General features: G+C 37.4%; 1 protein-coding gene across 4 annotated transcripts in view; it reads left to right on the top strand.

Annotated features, from left to right (window-relative positions):
* ST7 (suppression of tumorigenicity 7) overlaps positions 1–19672 on the top strand; it is a 215718-nt gene that overhangs the window by 117081 nt on the left and 78965 nt on the right. For 3 of the 4 annotated variants that reach the window (XR_002482178.1, XM_021714283.1, XM_021714282.1), the window contains exons 6-9: positions 1377–1452; positions 3588–3656; positions 5541–5695; positions 7893–7990. Coding sequence is in view for 3 of the 4 variants with exons in the window: in XM_021714283.1 (XP_021569958.1) it covers positions 1377–1452; positions 3588–3656; positions 5541–5695; positions 7893–7990 (398 nt within the window). In the remaining variant the exon portion in view is untranslated. The remainder of the gene's footprint in view (positions 1–1376; positions 1453–3587; positions 3657–5540; positions 5696–7892; positions 7991–19672) is intronic. The other variant, XM_008061759.2, reaches the window with a different exon arrangement.

Raw genomic sequence — 19672 nt, 5'->3', positions numbered from 1 at the left:
TTCTAGCTATGTGGAAGGCTGAGGCGGAAGGATTGCTGGAGCCCAGCAGGTCGAGGCTGCAGTGGCCGGGAGCGGCCACTGCACTCCAGTCTGGGCGACAGAGTGAGACTCCAACTCAAAAAAAAAAAAAAGAAACTGACTTATAAGATATAAATTTATTTTAAAAATTAAGTAAAGAGAGTGTTACTGTTTTTTAAAGGGACTCTTTGCTGTGTTAGAACATCATAGTGCAATAAATATTCCCAAGCATTGAACTTCCCACAATATTTTCAGACTGCTCTGATATATGAAAACTGAGTTTGTGGGCAAATCTATGGTATAAGCACACATGTAAAGCTAGAACCTAAAGCACTTTTTCCTGACTCAATTCATAATTCTTTTTTAAGAAATTATTTTGTTTTAGCTTTGAGGGGTACATGGCAGGTTTGTCACATAAGTATATTGTATGATGGTGAGGTTTAGGTTCCTCCTGAACCTGCCACCCAATGGGTGATTTTTCAACTTTTACCCCACTCTCTCCCTGCCCCCTTTAGGAGTCTCCACTGTCTGTCATTCCCATGCTTATGACCATGTGTCTTCAGTGTTTAGCTCCCACTTAAAGGAGAGAACATGTGGTATTCAGTTTCCTGTTTCTGTGATGATTTGTTTAGAATGATGGTCTCCAGATTCATTCATGTTCTGCAAGGGACACGATTTCGTTCTTTTTTTTTTTTAATGACTTGTATAGAATTTCATGGCATATATGTACCACATTTTGTTTATCCAGTCCACTGTTGATGGGCACCTAAGTTGGTTCCATGGTTTTGCTATTGTGTATAGTGCTGTGTAAACATACAAGCGCAGGTGCCTTTTAGGTAGAGTGATATTTGTGCTCCTTTGGCTGAACTAAAAATAGATTTACCATTCGACCCAGCAGACCAACTCTTAATTCTTTAAATGGTTTCAAAATGTTCAAATGTCCAGTGCCTGTAGCAAGAATTTGGGGAAATGACCAATAGAATTTATGTTGTCTCTAAATAGAATGAATAGATTAGTATAAATTTCATCTCAAAATGTATAAAATAATATATGCTATCTAACAACAAATGATATAATGTGGAAAAGAAATATAAAACCTCTGTTGGAGTGCCTTTTTTTGATTTCCTTAGTCTGTTGTTTTGTGAGTACAAAAAAAAAGTTTGCTATCAGCAAATGAAGAGCAATGGAATAAACGGAAATGTATTTGTGTGACCTTGGAGATTTAGGCTGGCCCTGTTAGTAATGGAGTATTTTCTTGTAATTTAAGCTGAAAGCTACTAATTTAGCTGTTGTCTTGTATTGAGTCTTCCTAATTATATGTGTAGATTGACATTCTTTTTTCCCTTTTTCTTAAATAGTAATGCAGAAAGCCTGGAGAGAGAGAAACCCCCAAGCTAGGATTTCTGCAGCTCATGAAGCCTTGGAGATAAATGAGTAAGTGGGGGAAATCTTGCTGTTAAAAAGGAAATCTTATCCTTTGCTGAATATATTCTGTTGCCATTGATGGGATCCTTATCTTAAATTATGCATTTGAACTGGAGGATTATTTGAAGGGTTATTACTTTATAAAAAAAATTTTTTTTTAAATGAAAGACAGCCATGTGGAGGTGGTTTTAGTCATTTTAGAGAGCAATTCAGTGGCTTTGCTATGACCCTAAATTAAATCCTTCAAGGGCTATCCTTAGGATATTGTGAGGATATAAAATAAATATAATTCTTTACATATCTAAAACATTTGACAGGGAAATTTTTCCAGATGTAGAATGCTCAACTGTACTGTAACATTTTCTAGAAGAACTTCTACTAGTGAGGGAAACATAAAAAAGACACAAAGTGGAAAAAAAAAAGCAACAAAACGCTTAAAAACACATTTTAAAATCAAGACAAAGATAAGAGGAAATGCTGTCTTGAATGTTTTTAAACATTGTATGGGTTACCAAGGAAGGCTGGGAAATCTCTTCTGGAGATCTCAGAAAATGAGAAAGATTCTCATAAAAACTCAGGGTTGGCAGAGACCTTAAAGGTCATTTAGCTCAACCACCCATGTGGGGCTTGAATCACCTCAATGCTATCCTTGTCAAGTGGCCATTGTTGAACTGTTTTATGGTTTTTCTGAAGAAGGTTACAGAATCTTCTTCAGATGTCTTAGAAAAAAGATTCTCTTGAAAGTTGGAAATCCTGCCATTATAACCAGTTGGTCTACATGGTTTCTGATTCTGTCATGCAGCGTATTTATTTTTAAGTTTCTGATCATCTACAAATTTGATATACCTGCCTTCTGTGTGTCATCCATATTTCTGAGAAAAATATGAGGGCCAGGTATAGAACCCTGTGACATGACATATAGAAACTAGTTCATGTCTTCATGAGTTAGCATGCTTTGTATTGTTCAGCCAATTACTAAGCCACCCAGTGACACTGTGATTCAGCCCATAGTTCTCCATTTTGATCTTAATCTGATTGTAGCTATGGCTCTTAAATTTGTAGCAAATCTATTAAATTAAGCTAGCACAATTGGATGTGTTTATTCTTAGTAAACTTAAACTTGAGCTGGCTTCTAGTTGTCGCTACTTTCTTTTTAAAGTGCTTGGAGACCATCCCTTTACTAATCCATTAGAGCATCTTTCAAAATCACTGTTCTGTGGTTTGGGAAGTCTGCCTTCTTCCCCTTTTTGAAAATATGGACTACATTTGCCATCTCATCTTCTAGCACCTCTGCATTCTTTGTGATTCCTCAACTATCCACAGAAAGTAATTCCGTGGCCTGCCTACAAGGTCTGTTGGCTTCCTGGGATTTGCCCATCCCAGTACAGTCATTCATTTAGAATGGATCAGTTATTTACTATCTTACATCTTTTTTTACCCATTTTAGAGTTTAATTTCTTCTCCCTCTTTCAGTCTGACAGTCATTCTCCTTGATAGAGAATCCAGGAACAAAATAGGAGGGAGAGAGTTTTGCTTTCTCTTTATTATCGACTGCTGTTAACAATAAGCCTTCCTTGTTTTGATGATGTTTGTCTTTTTTTGCTCGTTTGCTTTTGTGGTGGTTTTGGAGAAATGGGGGTGGTCATAGGGCTGGAAACATGATTTGAGAACAAGGAATAAATGGTTGTCTTTAGTATTTTCTTTTGTTTTGTCTTTATATTTTATGTGTGAGCTTCAGCTAATTTGGAGTTTTAGCTCTCCTAACATTATTCTTCTAAGTTCATTCCACTCTCTTACAGTCTTTCATTACATTCCCTCTTTCCATCTTTTTTTACATGTCCTCTAAAAATCTGACCTGGAAGGAATCTCTGTGAAGCCATACTGGTTACTTAAGTGCTGCCCCCTTTCTTCCTGAGAGGATCATTTGTGATTGCAGTTACAGTTGGGCATTTGGAAGCTGCTCGACCCTCTTATACCGTTTTTCCTTCTGAGTCTCATGCCATTGAATCATGTCTCTTTTCTTTGAATTTTTGAATTCTGCCTTCCCCTCTTTGATTGCCCTGACCTCTGAAATGACATAGTAACTCTCTCTGAATGTTCCTATCAATTTTCATTTCACCAACTATTTTTTTCTTCTTGGTCAGAATTAGGTCCAGAGTTGAAGTTCCCCTAATTGCTTCCTCTGCCATCTGGGAGATAAAATTGTTACCAAAGTAAGTCAAGAACCTGTCGGGTGCCCTACTTCTAACCAAATGAGACTTCTAGCGGATATCTGGATGGTTGACACTCCCATCACCACACTTTCTTGCTTCTGTGTGTGTATTGTGTTGTGACAAGGATGCATCATCTATATCTTCCATCGAGCTGAGCAGTCTGTTCTGTACTCCCCAACCATTAGCACTTCTATTGCTCTCTCCTTTTTCCTTCACTCACAAACTCTTAGCATGTTTCTACCCCAGACTCATGAGTTTCCATATAGATGTATGTTTCTTGGCCAGTAGTGCTACTCTGCCTCTCCTCCTAAGAATACTATTTGAATTATACATAAGTGAAATAAGCAAGCTAGCCCCTACCATTCTTGAGTTCCCAGCCCACCAGCTACAGTCTTATGGCTAATTCCTTTAATGCTGTATCTAGCACTCAGTGTTATAATCTCCATTTTTCACTTCATTGCCCTTGACTCATATTTATATGTAGGCATCTGAAGCCTTAAGTATTTCTTCTGATGCCTATCCCAGTTATTTTCTCCAGTGAATCACTTGGACAGTTTCAGCATCATTATTGTTCTTTCCAAGTCATATATGCTGCCCTCTGTAGTAATTGGTTTTCCAGCTTTTGTTTCTCCCTACTTCAACACATTCAGCTTAAAGCCCCATTGATGGTTCCTGCCTGAAATTAGAGGGATTGGCTGACAAACTAAAAAACCCTTCCTCAAGGCTAAGATTGACCAGTAACCCCAAACTTCACATTAGCTATGAAGTTCAGCCTCCTTTTTCTCGCTGGCTATTGCAGTTTATGAACAGTAAAAGTAACATTTGGTTTTACTTTCTGATTATTCTATCTCTCATGGTCTGATGGAAATAAGTAGGGAAATGGACACAAAAGAGGCAGTGAGGAAGGAAAGAAAAGGATTGGGTGCAGGACCTACGTTGTCTGTTCTGGCCTCACCTCTTCCCTTTTACCTTCCCTCTCCTTGGCAGTGGGTTGTTCCTCATGTGATCTGGAAGGTTTAAATTTGCAAGCGCTCCCCTTTTCATTAGTTAACTGCTTAACCTTTCTGGCTTCCTCCCTTAGAGAGTTGTTGAAAGGATTATGTGAGATGATATATGTTAAGTGCCTGGTACAGTGCTTAATATATACTGAGCAACAAATGGTAGCTATTGTTGTTAAAGGCATGAGATTTAACTCTTGTTAACTACTGTGGCTGTCAGATCCTGAGCTCTTCAGAAATAACACTATCTGCAGATTCTTCTAGTGTTCTCCAAAGCAGAAAATCAGTGCTAATTGTAATGAGATGTTGAAGCACTGGTCTTTTTCAATGATTTACTTGATTTAATGAATGTCTCACTCTGAAGAAATCCTTAGACTGAAGAGAATCTGTGTTTAGTAAACAGAAATAAACTTTTATCTATAGTACCATTAACTTTGAATGTTCGAAGGAGATATTGAATAACATCTATTATCATCACCATCATTAGCTGGCATTATTGAGCATTTAACCACATGCTGGCTACTGTACTGAGCACTTCATGCATCACCTTACTTACCCTTCACAACAACACTGTGAGCAAAGATTCCACATTGTTCTCCATCAGGGAGGCAGAGTAATAACTTGCCCAAAGTGACACACTAATAAAGGGTGGAGTCCATATGTAAGTCCCATGCTCCTAACACTACACATCCTACCTCTCAAACTAAAATACCAATGTTTCTTTTGTACCATTATTTTGTGTCAACAACTACACACAGGGGTGCATGAACCAGTTGGCCACTCTGCATGTTTTGGCTTAACTCCTTGCCCTTCTGCATGAACTCCTGCAGCCTATTACCTTGTCCTTGGATTTGTAATTGATGATAGCTATTATCTGAATGAACAGGTGTGCAACTGCTTATATTCTCTTGGCCGAAGAGGAAGCAACAACCATTGCTGAAGCAGAAAAACTATTTAAACAGGCTCTGAAGGCTGGAGATGGCTGTTACCGGCGTTCTCAGCAGCTACAACATCATGGATCCCAGTATGAAGCCCAACATAGTAAGGTTTCTCCAGGTTGATGCATTGGGGGATCAGATTTGTGAAATCATTAATCAGAGCAAATTTTTAGTCCAGTTCAAAATATGATTTTCCTAGATGAGAACAAATAAGGGCTTTCACATGTTTTGGTTTTTATTGGCTTTTTCTTTTCTGTAATAGCAGTTAGTACATAATTAACTTATAGCTTCGCTACTATCCATGTTCAAATCTCTTTCCTGTCCATAGATTCCCAAACCCAGAAATAAATGGCAGGCGCCTTTGATGGTAACCTTTTTTCTCCCCAGAATTCTTACATATTTCTTTTCATTAGTTGCTTCTCTGTCCCATAACTTTAAGTCTCATTTGGGAAACAGGACTTAAAATTAGTGATAGTGTTATCAAAGGTTTTATCTCATAGGTCTTCTACAACATGAGTTGAAATAGGACAATTAAGAATATAACAGTTATTGATGCCTTATCAGCATTTAGCTCTTATGTAAGAAACATTGGTATTGGCTTCTAGAGAGAAAAAGCCATAAGGTCCTAATTACTTATCTTTTTATATTAAAAATAAGGTCTTCTGATATGTAAAATAATGCTTTAAAATCTGAGGTCTTTACTTCAGTACACTAAGCTGAGAATCCATGACATTTGGTGGGAACGGTATAGAAACAAGACAACAAAATCATTTTGCAATTCCCCGAGTCCCTTGACTCATCACGTTGTTGGTTGTTTAAGCAGAAATTTAGCAATCCTTGTGGGAGGAGAGTGTTTGCATGATCCAACCAAAATTCCGATTGTTTCCTCAAGGTGGAATCTCTCACCTCATTCCTCCCTCCTGCATCTTGGAAAGTAGGAGCATATTTCCTTCATATTTGAGATTATAAAATTAAATTTTAATGTTAAACTTGTATTTGGTATAGAAACTAACTGCCTTAGTTCCCATGTTTAAGTTGTCAGCAAGATCTTTGCTTTATAGCCTGCATATACATGAGTATGTCTACACAACCTATCAATACACAGGTTTTAATTTTTATTCTGTGGTGCGTGTATATGTTAATGAAATCTGTAATCACCATCTGTATCTTACTTATTTATAAAAAAGTATAAAGCAATGTATCTTGAAGACATGGAGTAAATGTCTATATTTGAACTAAATGGAAATTAATTATACAATTATAAAACTTATAATACAACGTAAGAAATTTTCTCTCTTTTCTTCTCTAAATTAAATACTTTCAACCTGCTGCCTAAATCTATCCAAAAAATATAATCAAATCTTTAAAATAATTTGTAGGTACTTGGCAGATTTTCAGCACACATCTTGTTCTCATTGTTTGAAACTTGAAATGTTAGGACTTTGGTCTTAACATCTTTTAATAGCTGCGTATTATACATGTACTTAATCTATAACAGGTGTGTCATATTTTTCTCAAACATGGTAATTTTATTGAGGATTAAGCACATGCATGTTTTCACTGGTTTGGAAACATATCCAAAAAGACATATAATTAAATAAAAGATTAAGATAAGTTGTTAATGTACTTTTTAAGAATCGTTTTAGGGACTATTGTTATAACTATTTAGCTTGTCAATTTTTTCTCTAACACTAGGGTAGTTTTTCATTTTGTTGCGTCCTCTATTGTCATATCTGGAATGTGTTATATTGCCATCTAAAATCAACTGCTTTGGGGACCTGGAGATGATTATGATGTCACTAGTGTTAGGGAAAGAATAATATAAAGCAGAAGTTCAAGATGAGACTTCTCCAGACTTAACGTCAAGAATGAAAAAAAATAGTTCATCAGGTTGCAACCTGAGATTCACCTCTTTACATCTTTACCAAAAGCATGCACACTTCAAGAATGTGGAATTTGTGCTGGTAAACTGAATGCAGTGTGCATATGTTCTTTTTCCCAGCACTTCGTGGAAGATGATTTTACTTATTATCAAATATTTAGCATCCTAACTCAAAAGCATAGATTAGGTAATCCACTGCATGATTTGACCTTTGGAAGTCTAAGTGCCTTTACTTTACTTTATTTGTTCTACTATTCACAGAGTTGTTGGTGCTCCTGGCACTAAGGAAAAGCCAAAGGAGCTGCCTCAGAGCTTTTCCTTTAAGGGCAGGGCAAATGGGCTTCTGTATTTTTTCTCGCTGTTCAACTGAAAGCACTTTTTAAAAAAAAAATTTGATGTTTTATCTCTCCCTCTTCAGGACGAGACACCAATGTCTTGGTCTACATCAAAAGAAGACTAGCAATGTGTGCCAGAAGACTCGGGAGGACCAGGGAAGCTGTGAAAATGATGAGAGATGTGAGTCTGAATTTGTGTTGCAATGCAACTGCCTTAGAGTTGTAGGAGCCCACTGACTGGCCACAGTAGACAGTACCAGTGATGGCATGGAGCCAGACTGTCTGGGATTTAGTGCTAGCTCCTGACTTTACTAGGTGAAAGATCTTGGGCAAGTTACTCAACTTCTCTGTGCCCTAGTTTCTTCATCTGTAAAATGGGGATAAAATGATAACACTCATAATTACATGTTAGAATTGTTATGAGGATTAAATGAGATAACACACACAAACTTTTTAATAGAATGATTGGCATATTTAAAAAAATCTCAGTAGATGTCCTTATTATTAAACCTTTGGGACTACAGCTGGAAGCCAGTCATGAGATCAGCCATTTTAGCTAACTGACTTTTTCTGTGTAGTTATTAGGAGGATTTGAATACCTTATGGTTGTCAAATTGCTACTCTCAAATTTGATAGTATTATTGGCTAATCCTAATGTAGTCATTTCAAGCATTTTCCTAGATTCTTGAACTAGGATACTTGATTAGTAGTAGTCAATATAGGAATTAAAAAAAGAAGAAATAGGTGAGAGTTTTCAAACAAAAGAGAACCTAGGGAAGTTCTTTTTATGAAACTTTAAAACACAACAGGGGTTTTAAGGGAAACCATTTGGGGAACCTTTATTTCCAGGTGTTTTTTTTGTTTTTTTTTTTTGTCAGTAAGAAATGCATTTGATAAGGAAACTGATAGCAGTATGAATTGTATTCATGAGCCATTTTCTTTTGAAAAACAATCTCAGAAAACCTTTGTCAACATTTCATCCTTCTGCTAAATTAGAAGACATTAGTTACTGCCTATTATAAAAACAAAAGTACCAAAGGGCAAAATAAAAATGGCATCTTGCCCAATTCTCAGCTCATGAATTTGAGCACAGGAGGATTGTGCAAACCTAGTGAGCTATTTCTCACTGTGTCTTAGAAAGTGCAGTTATTGCTGTGAATTTCTAGTTACTCTTTGCAGAATAGAGCCTACACTCAGGGCTCACTCCTGGGTTATTTCTGCAAGTTACAGCAGCATGTTAGAAGGCCCCAGGGAGACCTGTGCTTGGGTTCTGTTACCCTATTAAGAAGCAGTGTAGCCCCCAAATCTGAGGGGAGGAAAAAGAGGGGAGATTATAAAATAATTCAATTTGACTGAGGGTGATAGATACTCTTTAGGCAAAGTCACTGCAAAGGCGGTACTCCCAGGTTTAAATTATTTTGGTTGAAGGACGAATTCAAAGGATATTATTTAGCATAAGTGCTGTTTTTAAGAAAAAGAGTTTTCTACAGATCCAAACTTGCTCTCAGAGCTTTTTAGCTTCAGAAATTCCATCTCTTGATATATTCTATCCCTCTGCTAGTCACTTTGGCTCTGAAGGAGCTGGGGATTTTAGGAAGGATGGGGTATTTCTCTTATTTTAACCTGGCCCAGCCCTATTCAGCCTTAAACAGGGTGTTTTATTTTTGTTACCTCTTCTTAACCTTAATTAGCACAGGTATACACTGAGGAAAAAATTTTGGTGATTTTTTTTTTTTAAATATACTTAGACAACTTAATAGGAAGAACAAATTCTGATGATTTTAATTCCTTTTTTTGGTCAATCTCATTCTGCTTGTCATCCACTTTTAGTAAATACATATAAAATTTCACATAATTAAAGTCAATACATCTATACTATGATTTGCTTTTCATTGGACATTATTTTATAGTTACAATTCCATTTACTGACCTAGCTTAAATATAGATTTTTGGGAGAAGTATGGGATACAGTGACAGAAACGCTGGGCAGGGCGTCAGAAAACCTGAATGTGGATCCCTGCTTTGCTCTTCACTAGCTCTGTGACCCAAGGCAACTTCCATACCTCTTATGGGCTTTTCATTTAGCCTTCTGTAAGTTGGAGATGATGATTCTTACCTAAAAGGATAATTGATGGGGAGAATTAAATGACATAATATGAAAACACCTGGCATGTAGTAGGCATACTTATAATTTTTTCCCCTTTTTTTTCTCTGTTATATAAGTATGCCAGCTGGGTGTGGTGGCTCATGCCTGTAATTTCAGCACTTTGGGAGACCAAAGCAGGATGATCACTTGAGTCCAGGAGTTCGAGACCAGCCTGGGCAGCAGAGTGAAATCCCATCTCTATAAAATAAAAAATAAGTATGCCATAATTTGCTTGACCATTTTCCTGATGGGCATTTTGAGATATTTTTAATTTCTTTTTCTTGAATAAATAATCACTCAATCACATACAATTCAGTCAAGTAATCTCTCCTCCTCTCTCTACATATGTATATACATACATACACATGCATATTTATGCATGTTTGTATCCATATATATGTGTGTTTCTTATATTATAGTTCTAAAAAAATCTTTCATATTTTCCTTTTTTTTTTTTTGAGTTGGAGTCTTACTCTGTTGCCCAGACTGGAGTGCAGTGGCCGCTCCCGGCCAGCGCAGCCTTGACCTGCTGGGCTCCAGCGATCCTTCTCCTCAGCCTTCCAAGTAGCTAGAACTACAGGCTCGCGCTACCATGCCCGGCTAATTTTTTGATTTATTGTAGAGAGATGAGGTCTTGCCAAGTTGCCCAGGCGGGTATCGAACCCGCGGGCTCAGTCAATCCACTTACCTCAGCCTCCCAAAGCGTGGGATTACAGGCTGAGCCACCGAGCCTGGCTTCATATTATTAGAATACCAATACGTGTTGCCTTTTCTCTGGGTCCATGGAGCATCCAGTAGACATGGCCCTATCGTTGTCATAGTCCGCTGAGAAACTATGGCCCTATCGTTGTCATAGTCCGCTGGAGATGTGTTTTGCAGAGAAATATTCAAAGTGCTCTTTCTTTCAGAAACTGCTTTTGTCAATCCTCACACCACAAACAGAGGAGGGGAGGTTGAAGACCCTTCTCTCTGTTAAAGCCACCACTTTTCTCAGCCTTATAGGAGACGGTTGTTGGCCAGGCCTAACTTGTTTGATTCCTCAGAGTCCTGGGTCATGCTTAAATGGGACAACACGCACCACATGTACATGAACCATCTTGCTGGAGAACTTCCTCTGATAAAAACACTCAGTGGATTCCAGACAGCCTTGCTGATAGAGCATTTAGATAGGAGGATCTAATTTCTCATTAAGACACAACCATCCTCTCCCCACATGCCTGGGTTTAAACTTTCCTAGAGTAGATTTAAAGTGGAAATAGAAATGCCAGAGTTAGAATACCCTCCATGTAGAAAGCAGTCATTTAAAAAAATTTCTCTGGAAACGCCTTGAGGAAGACAAAACTGTTCATTGGTGAGATGATCCTGAAAGAAAATAAAAGGGAATTCTGGGAAAGCCAGCAATAGATAATTTCTTCTATCTCCATGACTTACTGTCAATGAAATACTGATAAGGTTAATACACATTGACCCTTTACTGTCAAGATTCATCATTTCTTACTTTTAGAGTAACGCATTAATTATTTTGAATTCCCAGGATGTTTTAAAAAATTCACTTTAATTAGTTTCCTTTTGCAATCAAGAATATGGAAGTAGCAGCTTACTACTGAAGGAATATTTTGGCAGTGGGCAGAGCTAAAAAAGCATTCTGCCTTTTGAACTTGATTGTAAGGTATTTCTTATTCAAAATGAAAAGGGTTGCATTTTCTGATTTAAGGAAAAGTCTTTGTGCTAATTCTCATTTTTGGTGATTTTGCCTCTTTAACATTTAACATATGACACAATTTCTGTTGACCACATCTACTGTCTAGCTAGCCTGAAGTTTTTCCTCAGTCTCTCCCTGGCCCTATTTGAGTAGATTTGGAAGGCTGATAACTGTGGTCTGGCACCTCAGCTACATCCTGTCAGAACTGGTATGGAAGAGCTGGTAAGGCTAGGGTCATCTGCCCAAATGAAAGAAACCAAAAACTGCAAGAGCACCCGAAGCTCCTGTTGTCCAGGTTGTCTGGCCTAGAGCAGGGTTTCTCAGCCTCAGCATTGTCACCATTTGGGATCAGGTAATTCCTTGCTGCGGGGAGCTGTCCTGTGCATTGCAGGGTATTCAGCAGCATCCCAGGCCTCTGCCTACTAGATGCCAGTTGTCCCTTCCCAGTTGTGACAAACAAGCATGTCTCCAGACATTGTTAATGTCTTCTAGGGGGTCAGAAACATCCTCATTTAAGAAGCACTGGTTTAGAAAGTCCTGAGGTGAGTAGGTCTGTTTCAGGGTGGACGTCAGGTCTGGATCCACTCCACTTGTTAGTAATCTGGGCTTCCCCTAGTGAGAATACACGTTTTTAAGGCACTTCTTACCCTGACCAGGCTGGTTTTGGGGGCTGTTTTGTCTGGCTAGAATTCCCTGAAGAGGCATTGCAGGGCAGGAAGAGTAAATGAATTCGGTGGGGTCCTGGAGGAGGGCTGAGGAGAGAAGAATGAGAAGGCCTGATGTGGTATAAGTGGTCTCTCCGGTTCCTCATGCATGCTTTCGGATCACTGTTGGCCCATTTTCCTAAAACCTACAGCTCCTTTGAAAGCAGATCTCTGACTTTATCACCTGTTTCCACCCCTTCTGTAGTTTCTTGCAGACCTGGCCCATTCTCCCTCATTCTTTGTCCTTTCTCTGCAATACTGTCTCTTTTCAGATCCTGGCCTCTCATTTGACACAGATCATCACAGTTTCTGAAGCATTTTGTTTACTTGATTTTAGAAAACTATACTCTCTTAGTTTTCCTAAAATCTTATAGTCTCCTTCCTGGGTTCTCCTCATATTTCTGACTTCTCCTTATTTTCCTGGCTTCTAAGTTTTGAAATGTCCTTTGGCCAGTCCTGGGTGACTGCATTCAGTGTCAGAGTTTTAAATACCATCTTAATGACAAACATTTTTCTAGTGTTTACTGTGTTCTAGGCATTGCTCTAAGTGCTTACATATACACATTTAATTTTCCCAACAACCCTTGACATCAGTGCTTGTTCAAGTCACATATCTAATGAGTATTTCTGAGAGTGTGATCTACCAATCACCTGATCAGAAGTGCCCAGGGAGCTCATTAGTACCCACCACATAGGGTAGTTGTAAGGATTAGCTGAAATAATTCAAGCAAAGCACTTGGCACAGTACTTAATAATTATTAGTACTTAGTGTTGCTGTTTTTACCATTATTGTTAAGTAAAAAGGAAAGGTGTAAACATTATATACGATTTGATTCCATTTTTTTCAATTAAAAAATAGAGAGTAATACAGACTACTGGTTCTCAAATTTTTTGGCCTCAGAACTCCTTTGAAATTATTGAGGACCCCAAAGCTATTGTTTGTGTGGCGTTATCTATTGATATTTATCATTTTAGATAATTAAAATCAAGAAATTAAAAATATGTACTCATTTAAAAATAACTATTATAAATACATTACATGTTAACACAAATGACATTTTAATGAAAAATAACTATATTGTTCAGACAAAAAGTTAATAAGAAGGGGGACATTGCTTTTATATTTTTACAAATCTCTTTGGTGTCCAGCAGAACAGGAGGCTCATATCTGCTTCTGCATTTAGCCTGTTGTGATATCACCCAACATATGGCCTCTGGGAGTGCCACTGTGTATACTCATGAGAGAGTGAGAGTAAAAAGAGAAAAAAAAATTCTATTATGAAAATAGTTTTGATCAGAGGACCTCCTGAAAAGATGTCAGGAACCTCCAGGGGTTCCCTGACCATACCTTGAGAGTCTCTTTTGTACACCTAGGAAAAAACCTTGAACTATAGAGAAAGTTGTTAGCAGTATGATTATAGCTATTTCTTGCTATTTGTGTGATGTTGAATAACTATAATAAACATGTTATTCTTATTTTCTTATGGTGATGAATAAAATTTAAAAATAAAGTTTGAGACCACTTTCAAAAGAGCAGAATAGTGGCTACAAAAATGGTGGAATGGGTTAGAAACAGGGAAATGTGGATGTCGTGGAGAAAAATTTCACCCACCTAAAATTGTAGCTTAAAACCAGACCTAGCCGGGCTCGGTGGTTCAGCCTGTAATCCCACACCTGTTTTATCCCTATTCTCAGTTTTTAATCTCAAAACACTTATTCTTGTGATCCTTTTATTAAGGGGAGCTTAGGACTGGATGAACAGAGAGAGACGGGTTTTTCGAGCCAAATTTTAAAGGCATGCAAAAAGGGTAACTGAAGCTCTCTAGAGCTTGGGCTTCTTGAATGCTGATACCTGCTTTTCCTTTGTGTCCTTCCCAGCACACAGAGCAGCATCCTGTAGACAGAGGCAGCCAATAAAATATTTGAAGTGGTAAATTAGAGCTTTGGTTTTCAAATTCCCGTTAATGCTTTGAGTTGACACCTGTGACCTTTGAGTTCCAGCTTCTTGTTGTTTATGCCACCACTTTGTAACTGGTTTAGTTCTGGTTTTCTGCCTTCCTTAAAATTGATAATATTTATTTTTAAATAATGTAAATTAACATGCATTCTACTTAGGAATTTATTATGGATATTTATTATATACTATTTGTAGGTCATTAAAGGTGTCCTGGGGAGTGAGCATTGACCTTTGGGAATGAGTTTAATAGGATTAATGATATGAGGATGCCCTTTAAATGATTTGTGAAGAGGAGCATGTCTAATGGAAGCATACTTTAGAGAATATACATCTCTGAGACTCATCAAAGCCTGTGGAACATTGAGTTCTGTTGATTTGCATTTTTGCCCACTTATGTTCATGAGGGACAATCTTTATGAAGTCAGTCATTTATAAATAAAGAACGATTTGCCCTTCCTAAATTGTAAAACATATTTTAGGGAATATTTTGCAACACAAATTCTGCTTTTAGTGCAAAGATCTTTTTGTGAAAAAAATGCTAAATGAATATTTTGAGGTTCAATCATATTGTCTTTTATCTTCCCTTTTCCTCATTCTTAAATTTTCTAGTTCTTTCCTTCTCTGCCTTTCCATTCTACAGGTCACATTATTTCCCTTGAATGCAGTGTTTCTTATTTTTTTCTTAAAATTGTCATGGGTTATTATGGGTAACTTCGTTGGTGAATTGACTTAGAAGTCCTTAAGCTTGGTTATTGAAGGAAGTACAGTACCATTATGTGGGAATGGGGGTGGGAAGAATGCTTTCAATACCCTTAGGCAACCAAGTATCACCTGAACACAGATACTTTCAAAGCCTTTAAGAGATGTATAATTGAACTAAAGGCAGTATACAGTGAAATATGTTAATTCCTTCAAGTGTTTCTAGCATGTTTCTAGATTCTATTTTTGCTGGACTTACAAATGAAGAAAAAGTGAGTCTTCAAAGTAGTTGTAGTAGACAAAGTAGTATATCTTTAGTTCAAACATGCACTGATCTTCAGAGTTCTTTATATCATCCCTGCCTTCTTTTTGATCATGATTTGCTCTTTTGGATTTGCCTGATATTATTAAGTTTACTTATTCAGTAATTAGGGACAATTAGTGTGTCATGGAGAAAGGAAAAATATTTAATTAATGAGAGCAAATAATAGATGTGTCCATTGTTGATTTACCTCATGGTAACTGCATCAGTAATGCTGAAACATCCGTTATAATTAGAGAGGTGCTCCCTACAGAAACGGAAGATTTCTTCAGGGTGATAAAGAACTCTTAGGGTGGGAGCTGTACATTCCTAGTCACGTCCTCTTGTTTTGGCATTTGCTGGGATGTGCTCACCTTCCCTTCCCCTCCAGGCATTTACCCATCCATCTATTCATTCAACAAAAGTTAACTGAGGATCTATCTATCACGTGCCATGAAGACGAGGAAGTTCCTGCTCTTGCAGAGTTTATTCTCTAGTGGAGGTGGTGAATACAGACCTGTGAACAATCTCTGATGTGGTAAGAGTTTTAGCTAGAAATGGTGTTATTTTACTTGCCTTTAGGTATTGTCATTAATAACTGATAACCTGAGCTGCCACGGTTAGGATTTTTCCCATGCTGGACGCTCATTTTTCAATGTGTTGAGTAGTATGTGCTGCCAAGGAGAGCTTTCCATTTGTCTGTCTGGCTAGATGCTGCCAGCTGAGTGATTTAGCTTTTCTCCCTGACTCCTGTTTTTTGTCTGCTTTTTCAGGTATTGATCTTTGGCTTCTGTTTTCCAACTATATCTGCAACCAGTTCTCTCCTTGGATTCTCACTCTTCCGTATTTCACCTTTCCAGAACTCCATCCTAGTTGCATTCATTGGCTCCAGTCAGAACCACTGTTTGTGGTTCCACATTTTCACTCTTTTTACCCTTGAGTCCTGATTTTGGTCTTGCTGCACACCTACATTGCCCTAAACCATCCACCATCCATCCATCCATCCATCCATCCATCCATCCATCCATCCATCCAGTAAAAATAGATTGAACCTCCGCTTCATGTCAGTCCCTGTTCTAGGTGACTGATATAATCAGTGAACAAAATAAAGACCCCTGCCCTTACACAACTTACACTCTAGTAGGGAGGAGAGACAAAAAATAATAAGCATAATTGTGTATTTTTATAGTATTTTAGAAAGTCATAAATGCAGTGGGGAAAAAAGATGCAATAGAGCAGGATAAGGAGGATTGGGAAAGCCAGTGGGCAACTAATGGAGAGGCCAGGAAGTCACATTTGTAAATGGGATGATGAGGTTTGTGTGACCTAGGAAGGGACATTTTACCAAAGACCGAGGAGGTGCAGAACTTAGTTATGTGATATATGTTCAAAGTCCTTGAGGCAGCAGTGTGCCTGGAGTGTTTGGATAGTGGCAAAGAAGTCCTGAGTGAGTGAAACAGAGTAAGCCCAGAGGAGAGAAGGGAGGGAACAGAGATCATGTAGGGTTTGTGGATCATAGTGAGGACTTCAGCCCTCATTCTGGCTGAACGGGGAGCTTTGCAAGGTTGTGAGCCAAGGAGTGACATGACCTCCTACTTTTTTACAGGCTGTTATGTGGCAAGGGAGAAGCAACCAGGTCAGTTAGAAGGCTCTGGTATTAACCTTGGTGAGAGGCAGTGGTGGGTGAAGCCAGAGTGGTAGCAGAGGAGTGGTGTGAAGCGATCAGATTCTAGACACATTTTTAAAACAACACCAACAGAATTTGCTGATCAATCAGATATACACGTACAATGTAAGAAAAAGACAGAAGTCAAAGATGAGTCTAAGGATTTGCCTTGAAAGAGAAAGAGTTCCTGTCAACTAAGATGTGGAATCCTGGGTGTGAATCAGGGTTTTTGAGAAGATTTTAAGAGTTCAGTTTGAACATGTTATATTTGAGAGAGCACCTATTCATTTTTATCTTAAATCGTGACTTCTTGATCTTTTTGTGGCCCATAACACATTTTTGCTCTGTTGATGTGAGGAAGCCATTATATAAAAGGAAAGTAATGTGTCATTTTGGGGGATTTGATTAAATCCTTTCTAAAATACAGTTGTAAGGAACTCCCATTATAGTACCACTGTTCTTATAATGCCAGCAAGAGAAAACCTAATTGATTTCAGAGAAACCATGACTATAACAATCTTGCAAAATATAGAATGTAGTGGCATGTGTGTGCTTAATGTATGAATCTTCTTTCTCATCTTTTTTTTCTCCCAACACTATTTTACAGATCTATCCATTTTTGCTCTATGTATTTCTCATGTGTAGTTGGTAGTTTCTGATTGCTATATTATATTCCATATTTTTCTTTTACTCTATTTTACTCAAACTTTCATCTAGTAAAGGACTCCCAGGTTACTTCCAGCTTCCCATTATTCCAACAGTGCTGCAGTGAACATCCTTACAGGCATGTGAGAAGCATTCCCTAGGGGGCATATCTAGGAGTGGGAATGTTGGATATTAGGATGCTGCATTCCTGCTTGATCTCAGTGTGTCCTACCATTTCACTGTGTAGAATAGCTGCCTGTGATTGGTTAAATTCTCACCAGCGATACATGAGTGTCCGTATATTTCAGTACTACTTTAAGTCCTATATATATGTAATGCACATATTGTATATATTTATATAGAAATATATTTATGTGTAATATACATATTGTATATATGCATTTATATGTGTAATATACATATCTATATATAGTACATTTAACTTTTCATGATGTTATTTTATAATTTTAAAATACTATGTAGTTTTTTTCTTCCTTTTCATTTTATATTTTATTTGCCTCTTTTTTGTTTATTTTCCCTGATTAGTCTTGAATGAGGTTGTCTATTCTGTTAATCTTTTGAAAAGAATTAGGATTTGGTCTTATTTATTTTCTCAGATTTTTCTTGTAATCTGGGGGTTTTTTTCCATAGCAGTATTATTGTGTTTCTTCTCCTCTTCATCCTTCTCCCCTTCCAACTTCTGTGTTTGTTGCTGTTTACCAGTTTAAGTTGACACCTAGTTCCATTTGATTCTAAGCATTTTTTCTTTTGAGTCAGAGTCTCACTGTTGCCCAAGCTGGAGTGCAGTGGCATGTTCATGGCTACCACAGCCTTGACCTGCTGGTCTCAGGCAATCCTTCTGTCTCAGCCTTCAAGTACCAGGCTGGTCTCGAACCCCTGGGCTCAGCCAATCCTCTCGCCTCCACCTCCCAAAGTACTGGGATTACAGGCTTGAACCACTGTGCCGGGCAATTCTAAGCATTTAAAAAATGCCTTTATGATTTCATCTTATCCCATATATTATATTTTATTCCCTTGTTTGATAATTTTTTTTTTTTTTTTTACATTATGCTTAGAGAACATACATCGTATGATATTGATGGGGTAAATTTACAAAGGCTTCCCCCAAGGCCTGCCATATGATCAATTTTCATAAATGTTCTGTGTTTGAAAAGAATGTAATCCCTGTTGGGTGTAAAGGTCTATGTGTATTAACTAGTTTGAGATTATTAACCATGTTATTCAAATCTTCTGTATCAGCTTATTTTGTCTCTTTGCTCTGTCAGTTTCTAAGTAGGATATGATAGAAAATTCACCTCCAATTGTTTATTAATCTTTTTTTCATGTTACTTGTTGCTTTATATATATTGAAGTTATAATGCTAGATGTATTTGTATTGATGATTATTCTGTCTTATTGATATAGTATCATTTAGAGTATATAATATTCCTTATATTTATCTTCCTCAATTTTTTATAGGCTGTAGCTTATTTGAATTTATATTTACTTGGTGTGTTTTTTTCTTCATTTTATAATCAAGCTTTCTGTAATTATTTAATGGATTATTTAGATCTGTACAATTTTTGCTGAATATTGTCTCTGGTCAAATCTGAGGATTTTGTACTTTGGGTTGGTATGCTTACCCCATTTGTGTTTATTATCATTATTATTCTGTTGAAAGTAACATTTTTTTTTCCTGGCTTTCATGTTTTGTGTGTCATGCTTTTCTTTCCCTCTTCCTTTAATCTCTTCCATGGAAAAATCTTCCACTGGTCCAACATTTTAAAATTCTGTTTTATTTTTCTGATTTTTAAAATTATTTTCAGTGATAATAGTTACTTATTTTTTAGTCCTGGAGTGCTTAGCCAACGTACTAAGATTCAGACTTATATTTATATTTATTGATCAGTTATTAAGCTTTCAATATCTCAATATCTGTATTCTTCCCAAATCATACAATTGCCTTAGCATGTGCTGACTGGTCCACCTCCCCATGCTCACACAGCACCCAGGGTTATGGTGAGCAGCTTTTTCTCCTGTGAG

Source organism: Carlito syrichta, unplaced genomic scaffold, assembly GCF_000164805.1.
Source record: "Carlito syrichta isolate Samal-C Ts95f unplaced genomic scaffold, Tarsius_syrichta-2.0.1 Scaffold305571, whole genome shotgun sequence".
Classification (NCBI taxonomy): Eukaryota; Metazoa; Chordata; class Mammalia; order Primates; family Tarsiidae; genus Carlito; species Carlito syrichta.
The sequence above is the reverse complement of the archived record's forward strand: the minus strand, read 5'-3'. Positions and strand labels throughout refer to the sequence as shown.